We start from the raw sequence: 20206 nt of genomic DNA on the forward strand, positions 1-20206 counted from the left end.
TTCTTTATAAACGCTTCAGGCCAGAAATTAATTTGACTTCCAGGAGAAATGCAATAAAAATGTATTGACTTCATTTATTTCAATCATTTGGTTGTAAACTTACTTGCGACATCAAGTTAAAATTAAATAATCCGTAGAGGTTATCTCAAGGTCAGTCCTGGAGTAAAATTAAGATTTTCAGTTTAGCCATCAATTTCGGCAAGATGGTAGGAAAATAATGGAGATAATTAACTGATGCCATTACTTATGTCAGTCAGTTAACATATCGTCATCAACATAGCCACCTTCACCATTATCATAATCACTTTTAGGCCCATCACCATCAACATAGCTACCTTCATCATTATCATTATAACTATTAGGCCCATCACCATCAACATAGCTACCTTCATCATTATCATTATAACTATTAGGCCCATCGTCATCAACATAGCTACCTTCATCATTATCATTATCACTATTAGGCCCATCACCATCAACATAGCTACCTTCACCATTATCATTATCACTATTAGGCCCATCACCATCAACATAGCTACCTTCATCATTATCATTATCACTTTTAGGCCCATCACCATCAACATAGCTACCTTCATCATTATCATTATCACTATTAGTCCCATCACCATCAACATAGCTACCTTCACCATTATCATTATCACTATTAGTCCCATCACCATCAACATAGCTACCTTCATCATGATCATTATAACTATTAGGCCCATTACAATTAACATAGCTACCTTCATCATTATCATTATCACTATTAGGCCTATCGTCATCAACATAGCTACCTTCATCATTATCATTATCACTATTAGGCCTATCGTCTTCAACATAGCTACCTTCACCATTATCATTATAACTATTAGTCCCATCACCATCAACATAGCTACCTTCACCATTATCATTATCACTATTAGTCCCATCACCATCAACATAGCTACCTTCATCATGATCATTATAACTATTAGGCCCATTACAATTAACATAGCTACCTTCATCATTATCATTATCACTATTAGGCCTATCGTCATCAACATAGCTACCTTCATCATTATCATAATCACTATTAGGCCCATCACCATCAACATAACTACCTTCATCATTATCATTATAACTATTAGGCCTATCGTCATCAACATAGCTACCTTCATCATTATCATTATAACTATTAGGCCTATCGTCATCAACATAGCTACCTTCATCATTATCATTATAACTATTAGGCCCATCACCATCAACATAGCTACCTTCATCATTATCATTATAACTATTAGGCCCATCACCATCAACATAGCTACCTTCATCATTATCATTATAACTATTAGGCCCATCACCATCAACATAGCTACCTTCATCATTATCATTATAACTATTAGGCCTATCATCATCAACATAGCTACCTTCATCATTATCATTATAACTATTAGGCCCATCACCATCAACATAGCTACCTTCATCATTATCATTATAACTATTAGGCCTATCGTCATCAACATAGCTACCTTCACCATTATCATTATAACTATTAGGCCTATCGTCATCAACATAGCTACCTTCATCATTATCATTATAACTATTAGGCCCATCACCATCAACATAGCTACCTTCATCATTATCATTATAACTATTAGGCCCATCACCATCAACATAGCTACCTTCATCATTATCATTATAACTATTAGGCCCATCACCATCAACATAACTACCTTCATCATTATCAGTATAACTATTAGGCCTATCGTCATCAACATAGCTACCTTCATCATTATCATTATAACTATTAGGCCCATCACCATCAACATAGCTACCTTCATCATTATCATTATAACTATTAGGCCTATCGTCATCAACATAGCTACCTTCATCATTATCATTATAACTATTAGGCCCATCACCATCAACATAGCTACCTTCATCATTATCATTATAACTATTAGGCCCATCACCATCAACATAGCTACCTTCATCATTATCATTATAACTATTAGGCCCATCACCATCAACATAGCTACCTTCATCATTATCATTATAACTATTAGGCCTATCATCATCAACATAGCTACCTTCATCATTATCATTATAACTATTAGGCCCATCACCATCAACATAGCTACCTTCATCATTAACATTATAACTATTAGGCCTATCGTCATCAACATAGCTACCTTCACCATTATCATTATAACTATTAGGCCTATCGTCATCAACATAGCTACCTTCATCATTATCATTATAACTATTAGGCCAGTCACCATCAACATAGCTACCTTCATCATTATCATTATAACTATTAGGCCCATCACCATCAACATAGCTACCTTCATCATTATCATTATAACTATTAGGCCTATCGTCATCAACATAGCTACCTTCATCATTATCATTATAACTATTAGGCCCATCACCATCAACATAGCTACCTTCATCATTATCATTATAACTATTAGGCCCATCACCATCAACATAGCTACCTTCACCATTATCATTATAACTATTAGGCCTATCGTCATCAACATAGCTACCTTCATCATTATCATTATAACTATTAGGCCCATCACCATCAACATAGCTACCTTCACCATTATCATTATAACTATTAGGCCTATCGTCATCAACATAGCTACCTTCATCATTTTCATTATAACTATTAGGCCTATCGTCATCAACATAGCTACCTTCACCATTATCATTATAACTATTAGGCCTATCGTCATCAACATAGCTACCTTCACCATTATCATTATAACTATTAGGCCCATCACCATCAACATAGCTACCTTAACAATTATCATTATAACTATTAGGCCCATCACCATCAACATAGCTACCTTAACAATTATCATTATAACTATTAGGCCCATCACCATCAACATAGCTACCTTCACCATTATCATTATAACTATTAGGCCTATCATCATCAACATAGCTACCTTAACAATTATCATTATAACTATTAGGCCCATCACCATCAACATAGCCACCTTCACCATTATCATTATCACTATTAGGCCTATCATCATCAACATAGCTACCTTCACCATTATCATTATCACTATTAGGCTTATCATCATCAACATAGCTACCTTCACCATTATCATTATCACCATTAGGCCTATCATCATCATCATCGTCATCATCATATCATCACTATAATCATCATTATCTTCATCACTCTCATCTCTTTGATCATCCCTTATCTTATTAGATGAAATACAAACATTACTTAAAAAATGTTTACGTCCTACCCGTGTTCCTAAGTCAATCTAGTCATGCATGTTAATCAATGACTTAAAATTCTGCCAAGTCATTGGTTTTCCTGGCTGACTCAGGCAACCCATTTCATGCTCTAATAGCTCATTGCTATTATAATTCTTATCCTCACCATCACCACCTTTGGCGTCATTATGAGAAAATAGCGATGTTCTTCAGGGTGGACGCCTTTATACCATCCAATGGTCTGCACATTAGTAAATCCGGACCTGAAACATTGGGAAAATGTCTCCAGTCCTTGTCGTTTTGCCGCCAGATATACGTCATTTGTTAGTGACAACTGACTGGAAATTAGTGTTTTTTTTTTTTTGTTCCCGTGTTCTCGTCATGGCGGACCAGTGAACTCGTTTTTTTTTCTTGACTGAGTATCACGTGACCATAAATTCTTACTTACGCGTGAATGTTTACGATATCAAACCACGATACGTTTCAACAGCAAGAAAAGAAACATTAACCAAGTGCTAAAATATCAAGTATTACTTACCAGCTTAATCAGCCAGAAGATGTAACAGAAGCTGATCTGGTACAGAACTGATTTACTCAGTCTGAGTGCGCATGTCATCTCTGTACACTTGGACGTCTGCCACGTCACGTGCAATTCGTAGACTTTCTTCTGTTGTATAATTGAGTTCATTATTTGTGACGTCTGCTCAGATTTTTAAAAGTAATTTGGAAATCTTAGAATTATCTGAGTTTACCCATATCAACATTTCTATGTTTTTTTCCAAGCAGTCAGAGTAGCAGGGCAGGATTTGCGACATTTCAAGACTGTACGACCGCCTGGGGGGCCTTCAAAATATTTCTAAAACACATTTTGCATAACAAAAATAGAAAGTAATGGCTCTAAGATAAAATTTACAAATTACTCTTTTTCTTTTTTTTTTAATTCGACATACTTTTATATTTAATAATATTATTCAGAGCATTAATATTAAAGGATATAAAGGATATATAGGATAGGGGCCTTCCAAAAAATCCAGCACAGAGGCCTCGACATATCGAAATCCGTACTGCCCAGAGGGGAAAAGCCTTTAATACCTTAACATTATTTTCTTCCGTTCACCCGTAGGTCTCGTGTGAATCTCAAAACTGGAAACAACTGGATATCTATGAGAATAATTAAAGATTTGATCTTACTCTCTCCTGTTTAGTGCACTAGAGTCTACTACGTGCATCGGTCAGGTTAGTTCGTCTGAACAGAAAAATTGGGTTAAAGAAAATAATGTAAAAGTAAAGTAAAGTTCCCCTTTCAGACCTTGTGGTCTATAGGGCAGATGATGTAAAAGTCATCTGATTCTGTGGCCTACGGTTAACGAGGGTGTCATGAGGCCAGCGCAACGATCAACCGCCTTTACTGCTTAGGAAGGAACTTCGTAACCGATATGAGATAATTGGTGGTACCAAGCAGGTGCTTACAGCTCGTCTCCGGCAAGCCTTGATAGATGAAGACGAAGATCCGGAGACCTTCCTATTTGAAATGAACCGGAGATTTATGAGCTTATTGGCAAGATAAATGAAGGTATTGATGCAATGTGTGAACAAATGAACAGTATGGGAAACAAGGTAGATAAAATGGTGTCTCAGCTGAAAGAAGGAGTAGACTCGTTGGTAAAGGAGCAGTTGCCTGTAGACTCGTTGGTCAAGAAGTTGCGTGGTCAAGACTGTGGTTGCACAAACAGTGGTGACGGAGACGCTGGGGATTTGAGCGCCGTCTGTGTCTGTGTTGTGGGCAAGTCTTGTGGTTGTGACTTTCAAGACGAGAAACGTGATGGCGATTGCTGTGATGATCTCAACGGGATGTACCGAGTCGAACGGAAGGCGACAAATGAAGAAACTGAAGTCTGTTATGTGCCTGAAGCGTTTGTTCCTGTTGTACCTGTTACCAGTACCTCAATGAGCCGGACAGATCAAGACAACGTTGGGTCTGCGTTCAAGCCTGTTGCTGTGGACTTTAAAGACCTCTGCCTATCTGCCGGTGCCTACGAAGGAAATTCGAAGCTCGACAACTGCATCCAGAAGTTTACCATGAATTGTACGTGCGGCGCATCACACATAGAATTTAGATGCCAAGAAAACCACCAACAGGGCATATGTACTTCTACTATCATCATCGACATTGGCATAGACGAATGTCAATCGGACTACTCTAAATCTGAGCCGTCAAGAGGAAGACATTTTCCACTTGAAACTGAAGAGACCTGTATTCTGGACGTGAAACTGTTGTCTGAGGATGACTGCGGTGAATTGGACTTTGTTTGCAACGTGGCTGCATGTGAACCTGCAGCCCCCTTGAGAGGCGTCTGTCGGGAAGGTCTGCTGAGACAGCGTGTCCAATCAACGGCTGTGCTGAAGAAAACAGTGCTCGACAATATCTCTTTGTGTGTCAAACGGCCACGTCATCGTCGCAACAACAGCCTGGTCAACTGGAGAAAGAGAAAGCGGCACTGGAGGAAAATAATGCGGATGGTTTCGTGGGGAACACGCTCCCTGCCGCCTGTGGCTCCCACTGATCGACCTCCACCTGAACTGTCAAACCTCAGCTGCACTGTTTCTTTTCGGGACGAAAAGTGCTAAGACGGGGGCAATGTTATGACTTTGCCATGCGCACCGCCATGCAGAAAGAAGGTGCGCACTATCTGTGACTAAACAAGTCGGATGTTGACATTAGGACTAACGATTTCCGCCCAAGTCTAGAGCCAATATGGAGATGCTGTGCTCAAGGCAGATGTCCTTTGTGTTTGTCATGTCTCCGTGTAAATAAACGTCAATGTCCTCGTTGAGTTGCCTCACTTAAGTTATTACAGTATATTACAGCATGGATTGTAATTACAGGGCCAGCCTTAGGCGAAGTCAATTTGGTGGCCCCAAAATGAAATATAAAAAAAAAAGTAAACAGCGAAAAAATAAAATTACAAAATTTATTTAAAACCTAGTTCACTCCAACAATAGCCTTGGGCAGACGTTTTGTTATTTCTTCTCTAAAAAAAATTGTTTAGAGTCCCGTGTGAGGCCCCTCCCGTCCAGGTGGGGGGGGGGGGGGCTGCCTAGTTTGTCTATGTCTAAGTCCGGCCCTGGTATGAAAAAGGTCACATTAGGTCGTATGAAAAAGGTCGAATTAGTCGAATGCCTAAAACCGGCCCTGGTAATTAGGTACCATGAAATGCAATGTTTTTGTATTTTCTTGTTTAAATATGTGCTCAAACGAGTGTAAAAACAACGATATTTTAAAAATTCATGTTATCCGACACTTTTATATATACATGAATAGTGCATGCATATAAACGTATATCTAACACGTGAGAACGAACAGCCCGCAGCGGCCGCCCACAAGTTTGAATATTTATAAGCGCTATCGGAATTGGACACTATCATTCTGAATTTCTCAACATTAATCTCTTATCTGCTAATTCTTTATTAGGATCATTTCCTTGAATTAGTTTCTTAGTGATCATCTTTAGTCTTCAAGTTCTGACATTGTAGATTAGAAATATGATCAGCTAATTCTAAAATAAGGAAAAGATATCAATGTCCCTCTGAAATGTGAAATGAATATTTTAAAAGCCTGGAAGTCAACAGAATTTTATCATGTATATCTACTTAGCTAACATTGTGTTTCTGACATCAAGTTTGAAATAAAAGCTGCTGACCCTAAGGCTTCAGATTGGTAAGGATAGAACACTTCTGGTTTGACATTTACCTGATGCATTGTTCTGTCTACGAACACAGAACATTTTCTTTTTTTAAAAATACACATTCGTATGTTATGTTAGTACTAGTTCTTTGGTTTGGAGCTCCAAACAGATAGTACAACTAAACCGATGTAGGCGTACTATAACCAACACACATATGTCATCTACAGACACAACACACATACGTCATCTACAGACACATGACACAACACACACACATTCACACACACACACATATATATATAATAATAAGCCTAGTCTTCGAGTCCGAAGATTAGTGAGGAATGCAGTATTTCCCGTGGCTGCGCAGTCCCAGCTGTGACCTACACATTTTGCAACCTCCAAGGCAAGCATAACCATTGCCTGTAGGTGGTCGATTTAGATTTTCTTTTCGCCGTCTGCGTTTGTCCTCGGCAGCGGCAACGCTCAGGTTATCATCTCAAATGTGTATCCCGCGGCCTTCGTGAGTGACCTCCAGCTGTCTTGTTCTGAGGCCGCATGCAACCAGGTGCTCTCTTCTATGTCAGCTAAGGAAACTTGACGCCTAAGTTGGTCTTTGAAGCGTTTCCTTGAGCTCACCAAAAAAATACTGCCTTTGGCATCCGTTCATATATCAACACTACATTATTACTGATTGTTTGCAGAAATTAAAAAAAAAAAATCATCTTCAGTCTGTTTGGAGATTTCTTTAAATAGGTGCAAACCCTTTTGAATAACAATTTCTTTTTGGTGTATCTGGTATGTGAAAGACGAGAAGTATTTGATACGAGAAGTATTTTAGTAAACACACAATTTGTATTTGTGCAAAGGTTCAGCACTAAAGTATGAAGGTTTGTTGCTTGTAGCACAATGAATACAGTTGGCAACAGTTATCTAGCTGCGGGACAAATTATTATTATTGTTATAGCTTTTATTTAGCGCTACCCTTTCATGCTTATAGCATGCTCAGAGCGCTTTGGTCCAATCTCATTTTTGGACCAGTGGTGGGGGGGGGGGAAGGAGGGGGTATCTAGGAGTTTTATTTAGCGCTACTTTCATGCTTATAGCATGCTCAGAGCGCTTTGGTCCAATCTCATTTGTGGACCAGTGTGTGTGGGGGGGGGGGGGGGTATCTAGGAGTTGGTTTTCCGAGCTGCCTTTAGGAGCTCAGTAAATGCAACTCTGCCCGAGTCAGGTGTCGAATGTCGAGCCCCATTTCTAGGTAGCCAAGACAAGCCAAGTTCAAGCGCACTTATCCTCTCGACCACGCTTAACAGTGTTAAAAAAATGACAGCCCCATTGAATATGGATTAGATCAGTGTTTTCCGACACAACGCTCAGGTTATCATCTTACTTATTGAAATGCCACTGGCAACCACAAGATCATCGATTCTAACGCTGGTGTAAAGCAAAATTAACTGTTGACATTTCTCTCTCTCGCTTCTCTCTCTCTCTCTCTCTCATATTGTATAGGAAATGGTGAAAGCATACTTTGCCTATAGAATACTGAATGAAAATATGACATGAAGTTTATCAGCAAGATGTTATAAAAGTATGACATAGTGCATTTTATTAGCCGGTTCCGTACTGCGTGTTATGCAAATAAATCAAACCAAGTTAACATTCAACTAACAAAATGTAACAACACAAGCGAAAGGCCAACAACTCATGGCCCACAGAGTGGACAGAAAATGTCGAACAAGAGAAGGTTAATTAATAATAACGAAGGGAATCGTCGAATGTCGCCAAGCCAAATCTCTACATCCATAAAAGCCGCCTTTTTTCTAAAGCCGTCAAAAGCTGCCTGTTTACATTTCGCTATTCATCATCAAATCCTATTATTGTTTTTTACTAGTCGCGTCATTGTCTCTAAAATCCAAACTTTCCCTTTCTATGAAACAAAGAACTAATTCCTAATCGTGTCATGGCAATCTTCATATCAAGTCATTCAGCAAGACAGTATGACAAATGGGATCTATGGCAAAAAAAAAAAAATAGAATCTTGAAAATGTGGCAAAATATTCCAATATATCGTTCATGTCTGTTTGAGATGTCATTGAATGCTTCAACAAAACAAGGATTTAGCCACCTGAAGGCCAAATAGAAAAAAAAAATCTTTTTCTAAGACGTAATATGCTAAGTGTTAAAAAAAAAAAAAGTTTTCTGTCGATTTTGAACAAACATAATTTGCTTAATTGAATGAAATTAATTGAACCTAATTTCAAGATTTTTTAATCTAGCCTCGATTGCGGAAGTTATTTCTCCCCCTCTTTCATTCTCTCTTTCTTTCTTTTCTCATTCTCTCCTCTGTATGCTGTCTGTCTGTCTGTCTGTCTGTCTCTCCTTTACTTATGTATTCTCCTTATTCATGTCTAGTCGTTCTCTCTTCAAAAACACTTATTTTTGTCCTCTTTTAAATCTTTTAACCAATTATTGTAGCACATTCAGTAAAATTGTAAGCCTGTTTAAAAGCATTACAAAAAAAAAAAGGTCACTTGAAAAAAATCAATATCTCTTATACTGCCTCTATATGATGTTCTGAATGTAGGACTGCATATAGCGGATTTATATCTTTATGAAGTCATGTGTAGTTTTTATTTATTAAATATGCATGGCTACATTCTTCTATGATTTCGAATCTTGGACTTTGCAGAACTAGAGAGGAGGATTCCAGCGATACCATTGCGATGTTACAGAAGGATCCTTGTATCACATAACTGAATCACAAAGAGAATGTATAATAGTATGATCACCACAGCGATTGGATCTCCACGATGACCTGCTAAGCCAGCGGTTCTCAACCTTTTAGGCTCGGCGACCCCTTTTTACAATCCCCCCACTCTGCCGCAAACCCCCCACCCCCCACCCCACAGCAATAGAAGAATAGACCAAAAAAATCCATTTTTTCGATGTTCTTAGGCGACTCCTGGCAAATCGTCAATCGACCCCCAAAGGGGTCGCGACCCCACATGTTGAGAACCCCTGTGCTAAGCAGTCTGTTTATATGTCCGTCTGTCTCTCTCTATAATATGTGTGTGTATGTGTTACGGCCAAAGTGTGGCCATTTCGCCAATTGGTGGGCCATTTTGTGAATTGGCCATATCGTGAAGCCCATATCCGATGTACTTGAAATCAAATTGTATATGCTACTATGGCCGGGCACTCTGTAAAATACCTGGCCCATTCCCGATGTACTGAGCATGACTGTTCGGTAACCGGCGCAGTTATCTATCTATATTTATAATTCTCTTCATTGCTCAACCATTCTTAAAGAAGTAAAAGAAAGATCACTCGTTTATTTCTGCAAGTCGAACTAGAGTTACCTCTCGTAAATTTAGCGGCGAAAAAAAAAAGAGGTGGGGGTGGGGGAGAACACGTAATCTACTCTGTATTCACCCGTCACTAAATAGCAGGGCCGGACTCAACTGTTGGTGGGCTCTATGCGAAACGGATTTCGCGGGGCCAAGTTTAGGTAGGGATACCGATAATAAGGGAAAATTAAGAGTTTGTATTAGAAAATAAATTCGTCTTTGCATTTTATTCATTCTATACTACGTACAAAATTACTTTACGAGCCTTGCGAGTAGCGAAGTCATACAGAATATCATAAAAATTGTATTTCCTACATAGATCACGCTCAATAGCAAGAATTACCAAATGTTTCAATCTATCTTCGAGAATTGTTGACCTCAAGTAATTCTTCATTGAGGCGCGAAAAGCTTCTTTCTCTAGATTTCATAATAACGGGTATTACATAATGCCGTTTTTTTTTTAATCGCGCGTAGAATAGCCGTTTTCCATATTCCAAAATGCCATTTTTTTGTCTATATATTTCAGGAGGTTTGTATGAGTTTTCAAAAGATTTCAATAATTTCCGGAGATTTCCAGGACTTTTTGTATATTTTGCAGTTTCATATTTTCAGGAGCTTCTGGTAAATCAGGAGGCCGCGGGAATTTTTAAAATAAGATATACAATGGTTTAATTTAATAATTTATACACCTAGAATTAGCGCGGGTTCAATGAAAGTGTGGTCGCATAGGTTGCAGTGGCCTAAAGCCGGTCCTGTAAAATAGCGGCGTATACTACGCCATGGGTCGACTAGTGGATTATAAATTATCAACAAGTACAAAAAGATACAAAAAGAAGAGACCTGCTCGTGTCGAAAGTGTTAGCGATACAGTTGTATTGTTCGACTTACGACTTGATACCCCAGGATACGGAGATTTATTAATGTTATTATTATTACAGTGTTAATATTCATATGTATTCGATTCGAAGATATAGTTAAATCCTAGATGTCACATACACAGACCGCATCACGAATGAAGAGATTAGAAACAGGATTTATACAGCAATCGGAGAGAGAGAGATAAAGTTTACAGAGAGAAAGAGAAAGTCTAAAGAGAGAGAGAGAGAGAGAGAGAAAAAGAGACGAACAGTGGAGAATACACACACATATAAACCTAATTATGTCGCTAATTACCAAGTCGGAATCAGGCTAATTAGATAACTTGATAGTATAGTTCTAATAACGCTTACAATTCTTGTATTGTCTTCTTATCCTCTAAATTACAGACCCTCTGCGCAAACAGAAGATAATTACGCCCTACGCTTATCCGTACATTTTTTCAAATATCACATCGCTATCCCTACTAGCAATTAATACCCGACTTTGAAAGGAATTCAATACTGAGATATCACAGAAAAAACAAACAAACTTTGAGTATCGGAATACATTATGTCACGACTGTATTTGTTTAAATAAGAAAAATGAATAAAATAAAAAGTGAAAGCACACACCAGGAACGGAATAAACATCTTCAAAATTATCGTTATGTAAAACACACTCTATTTCATCATTAGATCCACGTATAGTGATAATAGCAAGTATTAAACATTTATTAAGCCATATTGTTTTTGTTTTGTTTTAAAACGAAGCGTACCCAAAGATCTGTTACAACATCAACACCTTTTCGTCATGAGTACAATTAAAAGTATAAATCTTGAAGTTCTCACTGTAAACATTTTATTCACAAATGAACTTGACAAACGCAATAATGAACATTTGGATTATACATTTTTAACTTCATATATGAAAGAGTAAACATAACAGTTAATGCCTGCTTTTGGTCCAATGTATAGTGGTCTATGGAGGTAGTGGCTATTCAGCAGTTAACAGAAGGACATCGTTTTAGTTTTTATTTGTTAACTAGGTAGGCTAAATGAGATACCCATAAGGATACATCTCTTTTACAACGAGTTGGCTTCGAACTCGACTGTTCAACCAGACTGTATCCCTGAGTTAATAAATGCAAATAGATATAAAAAGATATTTTTAGTTTGTGAAGCTCTTAAAGTAAAAATGTATAGGAAATAAGCCAAACTTTTATTAATCAAGAACTAACCCATTAAAGACCAATTAATTATGCCCTGAGAAAACAGTGGGCATCTTATTTGACATGGTACAAAAATTCCCAGAAAGTTTGGCCAAGTAGTAGGCACACCGACACACAATGTAGGAAAGTATTACTCTTGTAAATCAAAATTGCAATAGCAACTTTTTCCAATTATTAGTTTTTTTTTTATTGTTGATTAAAAAGTAACTCCATGAGCCCAATGATAGACAGTCGACTAATTCAACAGATTTTCATTTCCCTAGAAATAAAACTAGCTTAAAACAATCCTAATTACTGTAAGAAAAGATTAATTTATCAGGGTCACAATTGATTTGCATAAATCTATCTATCTATCTATCTATCTATCTATCTATCTATCTATCTATCTATCTATCTATCTATCTATCTATCCATCCATCCATTTATCCATCCATCCATCCATCCATCCATCCATCTATCTATCTATCTATCTATCTATCTATCTATCTATCTATCTATCTATCTATCTATCTATCATGGGCGTAGCCAGGATTTTTTTCGGGGGGGGGGGGGGTTTAGGGGGGATTTTTCTCCCCCCCCCCCGCCCCCCCCTCGCGAAAAAAAATATTTGTATATATGTATGTGTGTGTGTGTGTTCATAATCTTTATTACATTCTGACCCTTCATTCTTTTGGAACACGTTTATTGTGCCCTAGAATAGGTTCTTCCTGGAGTTAGTGAAAAAATTGTTGACTCCCCTCCATTGCCAGCTAGGGGCTCTGGGGGAGCTCTAGGAGCTCACCCTAGAGCGGGGCGGAGCCCCGCCGCCAAGCACTATTTCTGGCATAGAATGTCAACAAAATGCATATTCTGAGGTATCTACAGTGCATTTTCCTGCTATTAAAAAGTCTTATTTCAAAAATGTATGTGCTATTTTTATTGACTAAGACCCTGCCGCGCCGTTCGGCGCATTTGCCGTCAAGCTGTTTCCACAAAAATCTGTCACTGGTAATTTCTGAAGCCTCTTCCCACCTGCTCCGAGGACCTCCATGAAAGTGTGGCGCCAAGTTGTACTAGTATGTCATCGCAACTCTTATTATACGTAATTTATTTTGTCGGAGAACATGTCCCGCAAACCTCATGCGACGCTCTGTCACAATTTTACTAAGGGGTCGACTCCCAGTTCGGCATAGGATTTCCTTGATTTAGACCCGATCTCAATAACTAACTCCTAAAATCTGTCTTAGCCATCTTTGTTGAGCCACATTTAGTGTTTTTCAATTTCGGCAGATGACTACTCACTGCACTTTATTAATGGAGCCCCGCCACTGGTAGAAATGTAACCTCTCTTGGATAAGCTCTTGGAATTGGGTGACTGTAGTTTGCATTAGATTTTATATTGAAATGTGTAGTTTTATCGTCAAAATCATCTGTTAGAGGTTTTAAACTAAAAATCTCAGGACTTTGTTGTAGTTTTTTAAATTCAAAACCCCAATTTAGCTACGATCATAGAATTTGGTAACTGTAGTTTGCTTTAGAGTAATATTGAAGATAGAGGTTTTCCACCTCAAAACGCTCTGTAGGGGGATTTTAAACTCAAAACCATCTGGAGGAAAGGAGTTTAAACTCAAAACCCCCAATTCGCTTGGCTACGCTGAAATAATTTTAGTGTGTAATTTTCTTTTTTTTGTATTGAAGAGGTATTTTTTAGCATCAAACCGTTGTGAAGGGGGATATGAACTCAAAACCCCTTTTGGCAACGCTCATAGCATTTTAAGTGCGTAATTTGCTTTTTTTTTTACATTGATGATGTATTTTTTAACTTCAAACCCCGCTGGCGGGGGGTTTAAACTCAAAACCCATATGGCTACGCTCTTAGATTTTAGAGTGCGTAATTTATTTATTTTTTTTATTGAAGATGTATTTTTTAGCTTCAAACTCCACTGGAGGGGAGTTTAAACTTAAAACTGAGTCAAAACCCATTAAGCTACGCTCATAACATTTTGAGTGCATAATTTGCTTTTTTTCCATATTGAAGAGGGGGTCTATCGTAAATTTTGGAGGGGTTTTAAAATCAAAATCTTCCTTAACTGTGCACTTGGAATTTGGGGGTTATCGTTTGCATTTTTTGTGTGTTTTGTTTTATAGAAGAGGGGGATTTAACTGCAAAAACCCCTGGTAGGGGGGTTTCAAACTCAAAACCCTCTGTTAGGGGTTTTAAACTCAAAACCCCCTGGTAGGGGTTTTAAACTCTAAACCCCCTGGTAGTGGTTTTAAACTCAAAACCCCTTTAGCTGTGCTGGGGCAAGTGATGGTTTAGTATTAAAATCTCACCTAAAATTAACAATATCAAAGCAAAAAAAACATGTCACTAAAGTCCGTCTTCCCCCCCCCCCCCGTGGTAGGGGTTTCAAACTCAAAACCCCCTGTTAGGGGGTTCCAAACTCAAAACCCCATGGTAGGGGTTTTAAACTCAAAACCCCTTTGGATGCGCTGGGGCAAGTGATGGTTTAGTATTAAAATCTTACCTAAAATAAAGAAAATCAAAGCAAAAAATCAGTCACTAAAGTCCGTCTCCCCCCCCTCGGGGGAGGGGGGGATTTCATTTCGGGGGGGGGGGGGGGGTTTGAACCCCAAACCCCCCCCCCTGGCTACGCCCATGCTATCTATCTATTTGCCTGTCTATACTATCTATCTACAGTATTTCTTTATAAATAATTATAATAATAATAATTTTATTTATAAAGCGCTGTTAACAAACAAAATGTAGGCTCAAGGCGCTGTAATAACATTACAAACAAAAACACGAGAGCTAAAATGACAGTTAATCTAAAAAAGTTTTAAACAGATAGGTCTTAATGTTCTTCTTAAAAGTGGTGTAGCATGTTGTCTGTCTGAGATCAATGGGGAGTGAGTTCCAAACCTTTGGTCCGTGAACTGAAAAAGCACGCAGACCGTAGCTTTTGAGGGAGAAACGTGGCACTACTAAAAGCGTTGAGTCCATTGAGCGCAGGGCTCTCTGGGGGACATATGGAGTAATCAGTTCGCTAAGGTACAAGGGCATCTCATTGTTATATATACACTGATGACAAAGTGTGGCGACCTTGTAATCGATTCTCGCTTTCACGGGAAGCCAATGGAGCGTGCGCAAGAGCGTAGTAGCAGAATCTTGTCTGTTTTTTTAAGGACTATTCGAGCGGCGTTGTTCTGTATACGTTGCAGTTAGGCTATTTTGTCATCAGGTATACCTGCTAGCACGGCGTTGCAGTAGTCAAGGCGGGAGAGTATGAATGCCACAGCTAGCGTTTTTGTTGACTCCGTTGTTAAATATGGTCGGATCTGGCCTAATCTGCGCAGCTGCAGATAAAGACCTTTGCAGAGCTGATTTATGTGTGGGTCGAAAGATAGTGTTGAGTCGAAGAAAACTCCAAGATTCCGCACTACATGGACAAAAGGAACATGGCAGTTAGTGATAAAGAGAGAATCTGTGCTTTCAACTTTTGAGACATTGTTCCTAGTGCCAATCTTAATTATTTCTGTCTTGTCTTCGTTCATCTTGAGTTTATTTTCAACCATCCAATCGCTCACCTTTGCAACGGTACTACTGATTTTCTCTGCCAGATGCGACACCTCTGAGGGTACTGATGAATCGTATAACTGTGAGTCATCGGCAAAGAAATGGTATAAGATGCCGGTTGGCCGTATGACACCGCTGAGTGGATATGTGTACATAGGGAACAGTACTGGGCCTAGAACTGATCCTTGGGGTACTCCGTACTTCAAAAGTAAGCTTGTTGATTCCGTCCCGCTAACAACGACACTTTGGGTGCGTTCCGTCAGGTAGGATCCAAGCCACTTTAGGACGACTCCTGCTAAACCAAAAGTGGCAGAGAATCTGGCCATCATAATTTCATGGTCTAGCGTATCAAAGGCTGCGGACAAGTCCAGCATGGAAAGAATTGATATGTGGCCTTTGTCGGAATTGTGAAGTAAGTCGTTTAGTACCCTGACCACTGCTGTCTCTGTGGTACGGCACTTCCTATATGCAGATTGAAATTCTTCTAAGAGACAGTACTGTTCAAGATGAGAAAGAATTTGCGCTAACACGATGCGCTCCAGAAGCTTTGACAGGAAGGGAAGATTTGATACCGGGCGATAGTTTTTTTAGACATTCCGGGTCAAGACTGGATTTCTTTAATAAGGGCCTGACAAGTGCATGCTTAAATTGCTGTGGTACAATGCCTGAAGTCAGTGAAGAGTTCAAAATGTTGGTAATAGTAGGTACAAGCTCATCTAAACATTCAAGGAGCAAGGAGGTTGGAATGGGATCAAGGTCACATGACTTATTTGGCATCTTCAAAATAGTACTTTTGACATAATCTTCAGATACACGCTGAAACTCGCAAAAAGGAGTATTTTGAAAAATTGGAGAGTGGTCAAGCTGTGGGATGAGAGGGATGGCATGTCATTTCTAATCTGCTCAATCTTCCCAATGAAGAATCTATTGAAGGAATCAGGAAGTTCAGATACTGGGATAGATGACGGCAAACGTTCGTTATTTGCTCCCCCTAACATTTCAGCGGTGATCCTGAATAGCTCCTTTGAAGAATCAGAATTTTCGATTTTTTGTCGAATATGACTAGCTTTTGCGTCTCTAATCATACGGTTAACCTTGTTTTTTTCTCGTATGTATATTTGTCGATGTATCGTCAGACCTGTCTTTTGAAATCTACGTTCGGCACGTCGGCGAATAAGTTTGGCAGTCTTTATGTCTTCCGTCAACCAGGGTGCAGATGGCCTAACTGAGACTGTACGAGTGACAAGAGGTGCATGGCTGTCCAGCAACTTTTTCAAGCAAGAATTGTAATTGCTGAGAACGTCTGTGTTGCTCTGTTGCAACAGCAAAGAGGTCACGTCCATTTTGAAGGAGGCAATATCTATGGCTTTAAGTTTACGGGAAGTCACGTTTTTCTTTGGCTTTTTTGCTTTTGATAGGCGCATTTCAAAGTGTACAAGAAAATGATCTGATAAGCCGCGGTCTGAGACATTGAGTTTGGCTATAAGCTCACTTGCATTTGTAACAATCCAGTCAAGAGTATGGCCTTTGACGTGTGTCGGAACATTTATCAGTTGGTCTAAGTTGCGATCCTTTAGCGCATTTTTCAGCGACACCGCGTTTGTCTCATTTTCACTGTCAAAATGCAAGTTCACATCGCCTATGACAAATAGATCTTTTGTTGATATGTGACTGTCAAGGAGGTCTTGAAATTCTTCGATGAAAACTTTTGTTGTCAATGTATTTTTCTTGCTTGGTGGTGGGCGGTACAGGAAAATAAAAGTCAGTGTTCTACTGTGGTGGGAAAGGCGAAACTCGCACATCTGAAAGGTGGTGTACGTTGAGCTTTCAGGTCTTATTGTTACATACTTGGCTAGACTATCTCTGTACAGTATTGCTAAGCCCCCTCCGCTGCCTGTTTTTCGAGGTAGACTCTTTAAAAGAAAGCCTGGTGGCGTTAGCTCAATGGTTCTTGGCTCATCACCAACTTCTTTAAACCATGTCTCACTAAGGAAAACGATGTCGTAGCTATCATCAGTGATGGTGTCTGCAAGCTCAAGAGCTTTGTTACTGCATGACTGGGCGTTTAGGTGCATTATTTTAAGCAGACTGGAGGATATAGTCACCAGAGGCGTAGCACAATTTGAAGACACCGGAGGAGTAATATCCCGAATTATAGGTTTTTGATGGGGACATCTGACCTCTGTCGTGTGAGGAGTAATAGGGGTGGGGTGGTTAATAAAACAGTTTAGTAGGGAACTGCTGAACTCTGTCGTAGAAGAAATGACAGGGGTAGGGGTGGGGTTAACAACACAGTTAAGAGTCCTGGAAACTGTGTGACATGTATCTGTTGAGTTGAATTGCGATGGGTTATACCATAGGCGAATAAGACGCCCAGCCCTAGACCCACGAACTGTCGGCAGTTTACGCCCGATGCCAAGTCGACGAATATTTCGGAAAACCTCGCTATCTAGTCGTGATTTGAGTAACACACATGTGCGTCCTATGCGACTTAATAGATTAGCGTCCATGACTCCAGTACGGTGATTTGACACACTAGGACTGATGACACACAGGTTTGCGCTCCGACTGCTATGTAGTGGCCACGGTACACGGTTTTACCAAGCACATCAATCCCTCGGGCTATGAGTATCACTCTGTTACTGTTTATATAGATGCTTGTTAAACTAAAGGATAGTAAATGAATACAAAAAACGAATTAAATTTAATTAACGTGACTTAAATCTATCGAACTAAATACACCAATCTATAGACGAAATCTACACCAATCTCATGGTATAAGAAAGATCACTTAGCTCTAGAAAATAGCAACACAAAATTCCTCAAAAACGAGAGACGAAAAAACACGACTGCTGCCTGCTGGCGCATATAACATAACCTTTATACACTTGGGAGTCGTTTCTACTGTAGACATTAGTTAGAAAGCTCAACAATAACTTAATTCCTTCCACTCCACCCAAGATATCACCTTCACCACACCTTTACCTGTCCATTAGTCTGTTGGATGTTGCGACACCACACGTGATCTGTCAACCGTCTTTCTCCATTCTTATCTGCCTTTCACCTCTGAATTATTTCTTTAATGTTGTCCTTATTGCTTTCTCTGTCTGCCTTTTACCTCTGAATTCTTTCATGTTGTCTTCTCATTGCTTTCTCTGTCTGCCTTTTCTTTTTTTTTTCCTGCTACCGATCCTTGAATGAACCTGAAGGAAGGTCTTTGTGAGCCCTGGAGACTTTGTGATATGGCCAGAAAGTTTTAGTTTGCTTTTTTTTTTTTTAAAGTGGTAAGCAAGTCATCGTTAGGCCCAATGGCCTGTGTGATCCTGTTTCGAATCTCTCCTTTTTTGTAATGCGGTCCTTGTAGCTGAGTCCTATTATACTTTTATAGCATCTCAATTTCATTGCTAGAATTCTCCTTTCTAGCTATCCCCAGAACCTTACTAATAGCATTAGCAACATCAAACTCAGTTTGAGTCGGGACTCGAGATGCTCAAGTCATTCTTTCTAAGAAGTCTGGTATTTAAAAAAGACAACGCAAAGATCATTACGAGAATGATGTCAAATGTTTAGCAAATATCCAAGTGTCTGCCAAGATTAAGCTATTACCTTAACCATTATCCTAGGGCTACAAATATTTTAAACAGTCTTCGACCATCCCTTAACAAACTCGTTGTGTGGCACGTAGGGAAGCTTAGTCGTAGTCCTACGTTGATAAGTTCAGGCCCTTCGTCGGCCCTGCCTCAGACGTAGCAAGAAATTCTTCCACGCTACAAATCGCCAGACATAGAGAACAGGGTTTGCCACGGCGTGAGTAATATTTAAACTAGACACGAGAATACCGAAAAAGCTGGACGCGAACTGCTGCAGGTCACGCTTCCAAATGGTCAAGTAGAAGCCGTCCACTATTAAAGGGAAAGCGAGGAAGCAGGACAAGCAAGTCATGATCAGTAGAGTGTTACTGGTACTCTTCATCCTGCTATTGCGGTGGTGTCTAGTCACAGCAGGAACTGTGTCTGAGGGAACTGTAAATTGAAGCTTTGGGCGTAGAATTTGAAGATCCGGCTTCGTAGATGAAGAGATGCTGTCCATCAACGGAGGGCTTTTTTGACTTGGCAGCGTCTTATGAGGATTAACGCCAAACATATTTCTAGTCTGTTGTTTATCATGAGATCTTGCGTTATAATTAAACGATTGACAAATGTCTGTGTTACGACTCGCTCCGTTCGGATTTTCTGTCATAAAATTGTCATGACCTACATTTCCTTCTTCATTGAAATTGACGATCGTTGAGATGTGAATGCTTTTGTCG

The 20206-nt window shown here is 39.3% G+C and overlaps 1 protein-coding gene across 1 annotated transcript; it reads right to left on the reverse strand.

The window, feature by feature from the left end:
• Window positions 1–249: 249 nt before the first annotated feature.
• LOC129924851 (serine-aspartate repeat-containing protein F-like) lies at window positions 250–17972 on the reverse strand. Its single transcript, XM_056022160.1, has 3 exons — window positions 17746–17972; window positions 2973–3118; window positions 250–2783 (listed from the first exon to the last, which is right to left on the reverse strand). The coding sequence occupies exons 1-3, from the start codon at window positions 17970–17972 to the stop codon at window positions 250–252; spliced, it is 2907 nt and encodes a 968-aa protein (XP_055878135.1).
• Between the last annotated feature and the right edge of the window lie 2234 nt (window positions 17973–20206).

This window comes from Biomphalaria glabrata, chromosome 2 (assembly GCF_947242115.1).
Source record: "Biomphalaria glabrata chromosome 2, xgBioGlab47.1, whole genome shotgun sequence".
Classification (NCBI taxonomy): domain Eukaryota; kingdom Metazoa; phylum Mollusca; class Gastropoda; family Planorbidae; genus Biomphalaria; species Biomphalaria glabrata.

Excerpts from the sequence above, each read along its gene's own strand:
- LOC129924851 (XM_056022160.1), bottom strand. The coding sequence starts at position 17,972 with ATGCACCTAAACGCCCAGTCATGCAGTAACAAAGCTCTTGAGCTTGCA. Across the intron at positions 3,119-17,745 it reads TACAGAGATAGTCTAGCCAA|GCCTAATGGTGATAATGATA; the intron begins GTATGTAACAAT and ends TGATGATGATAG. Across the intron at positions 2,784-2,972 it reads TGAAGGTGGCTATGTTGATG|GTAGCTATGTTGATGGTGAT; the intron begins GTGATGGGCCTA and ends ATAATTGTTAAG.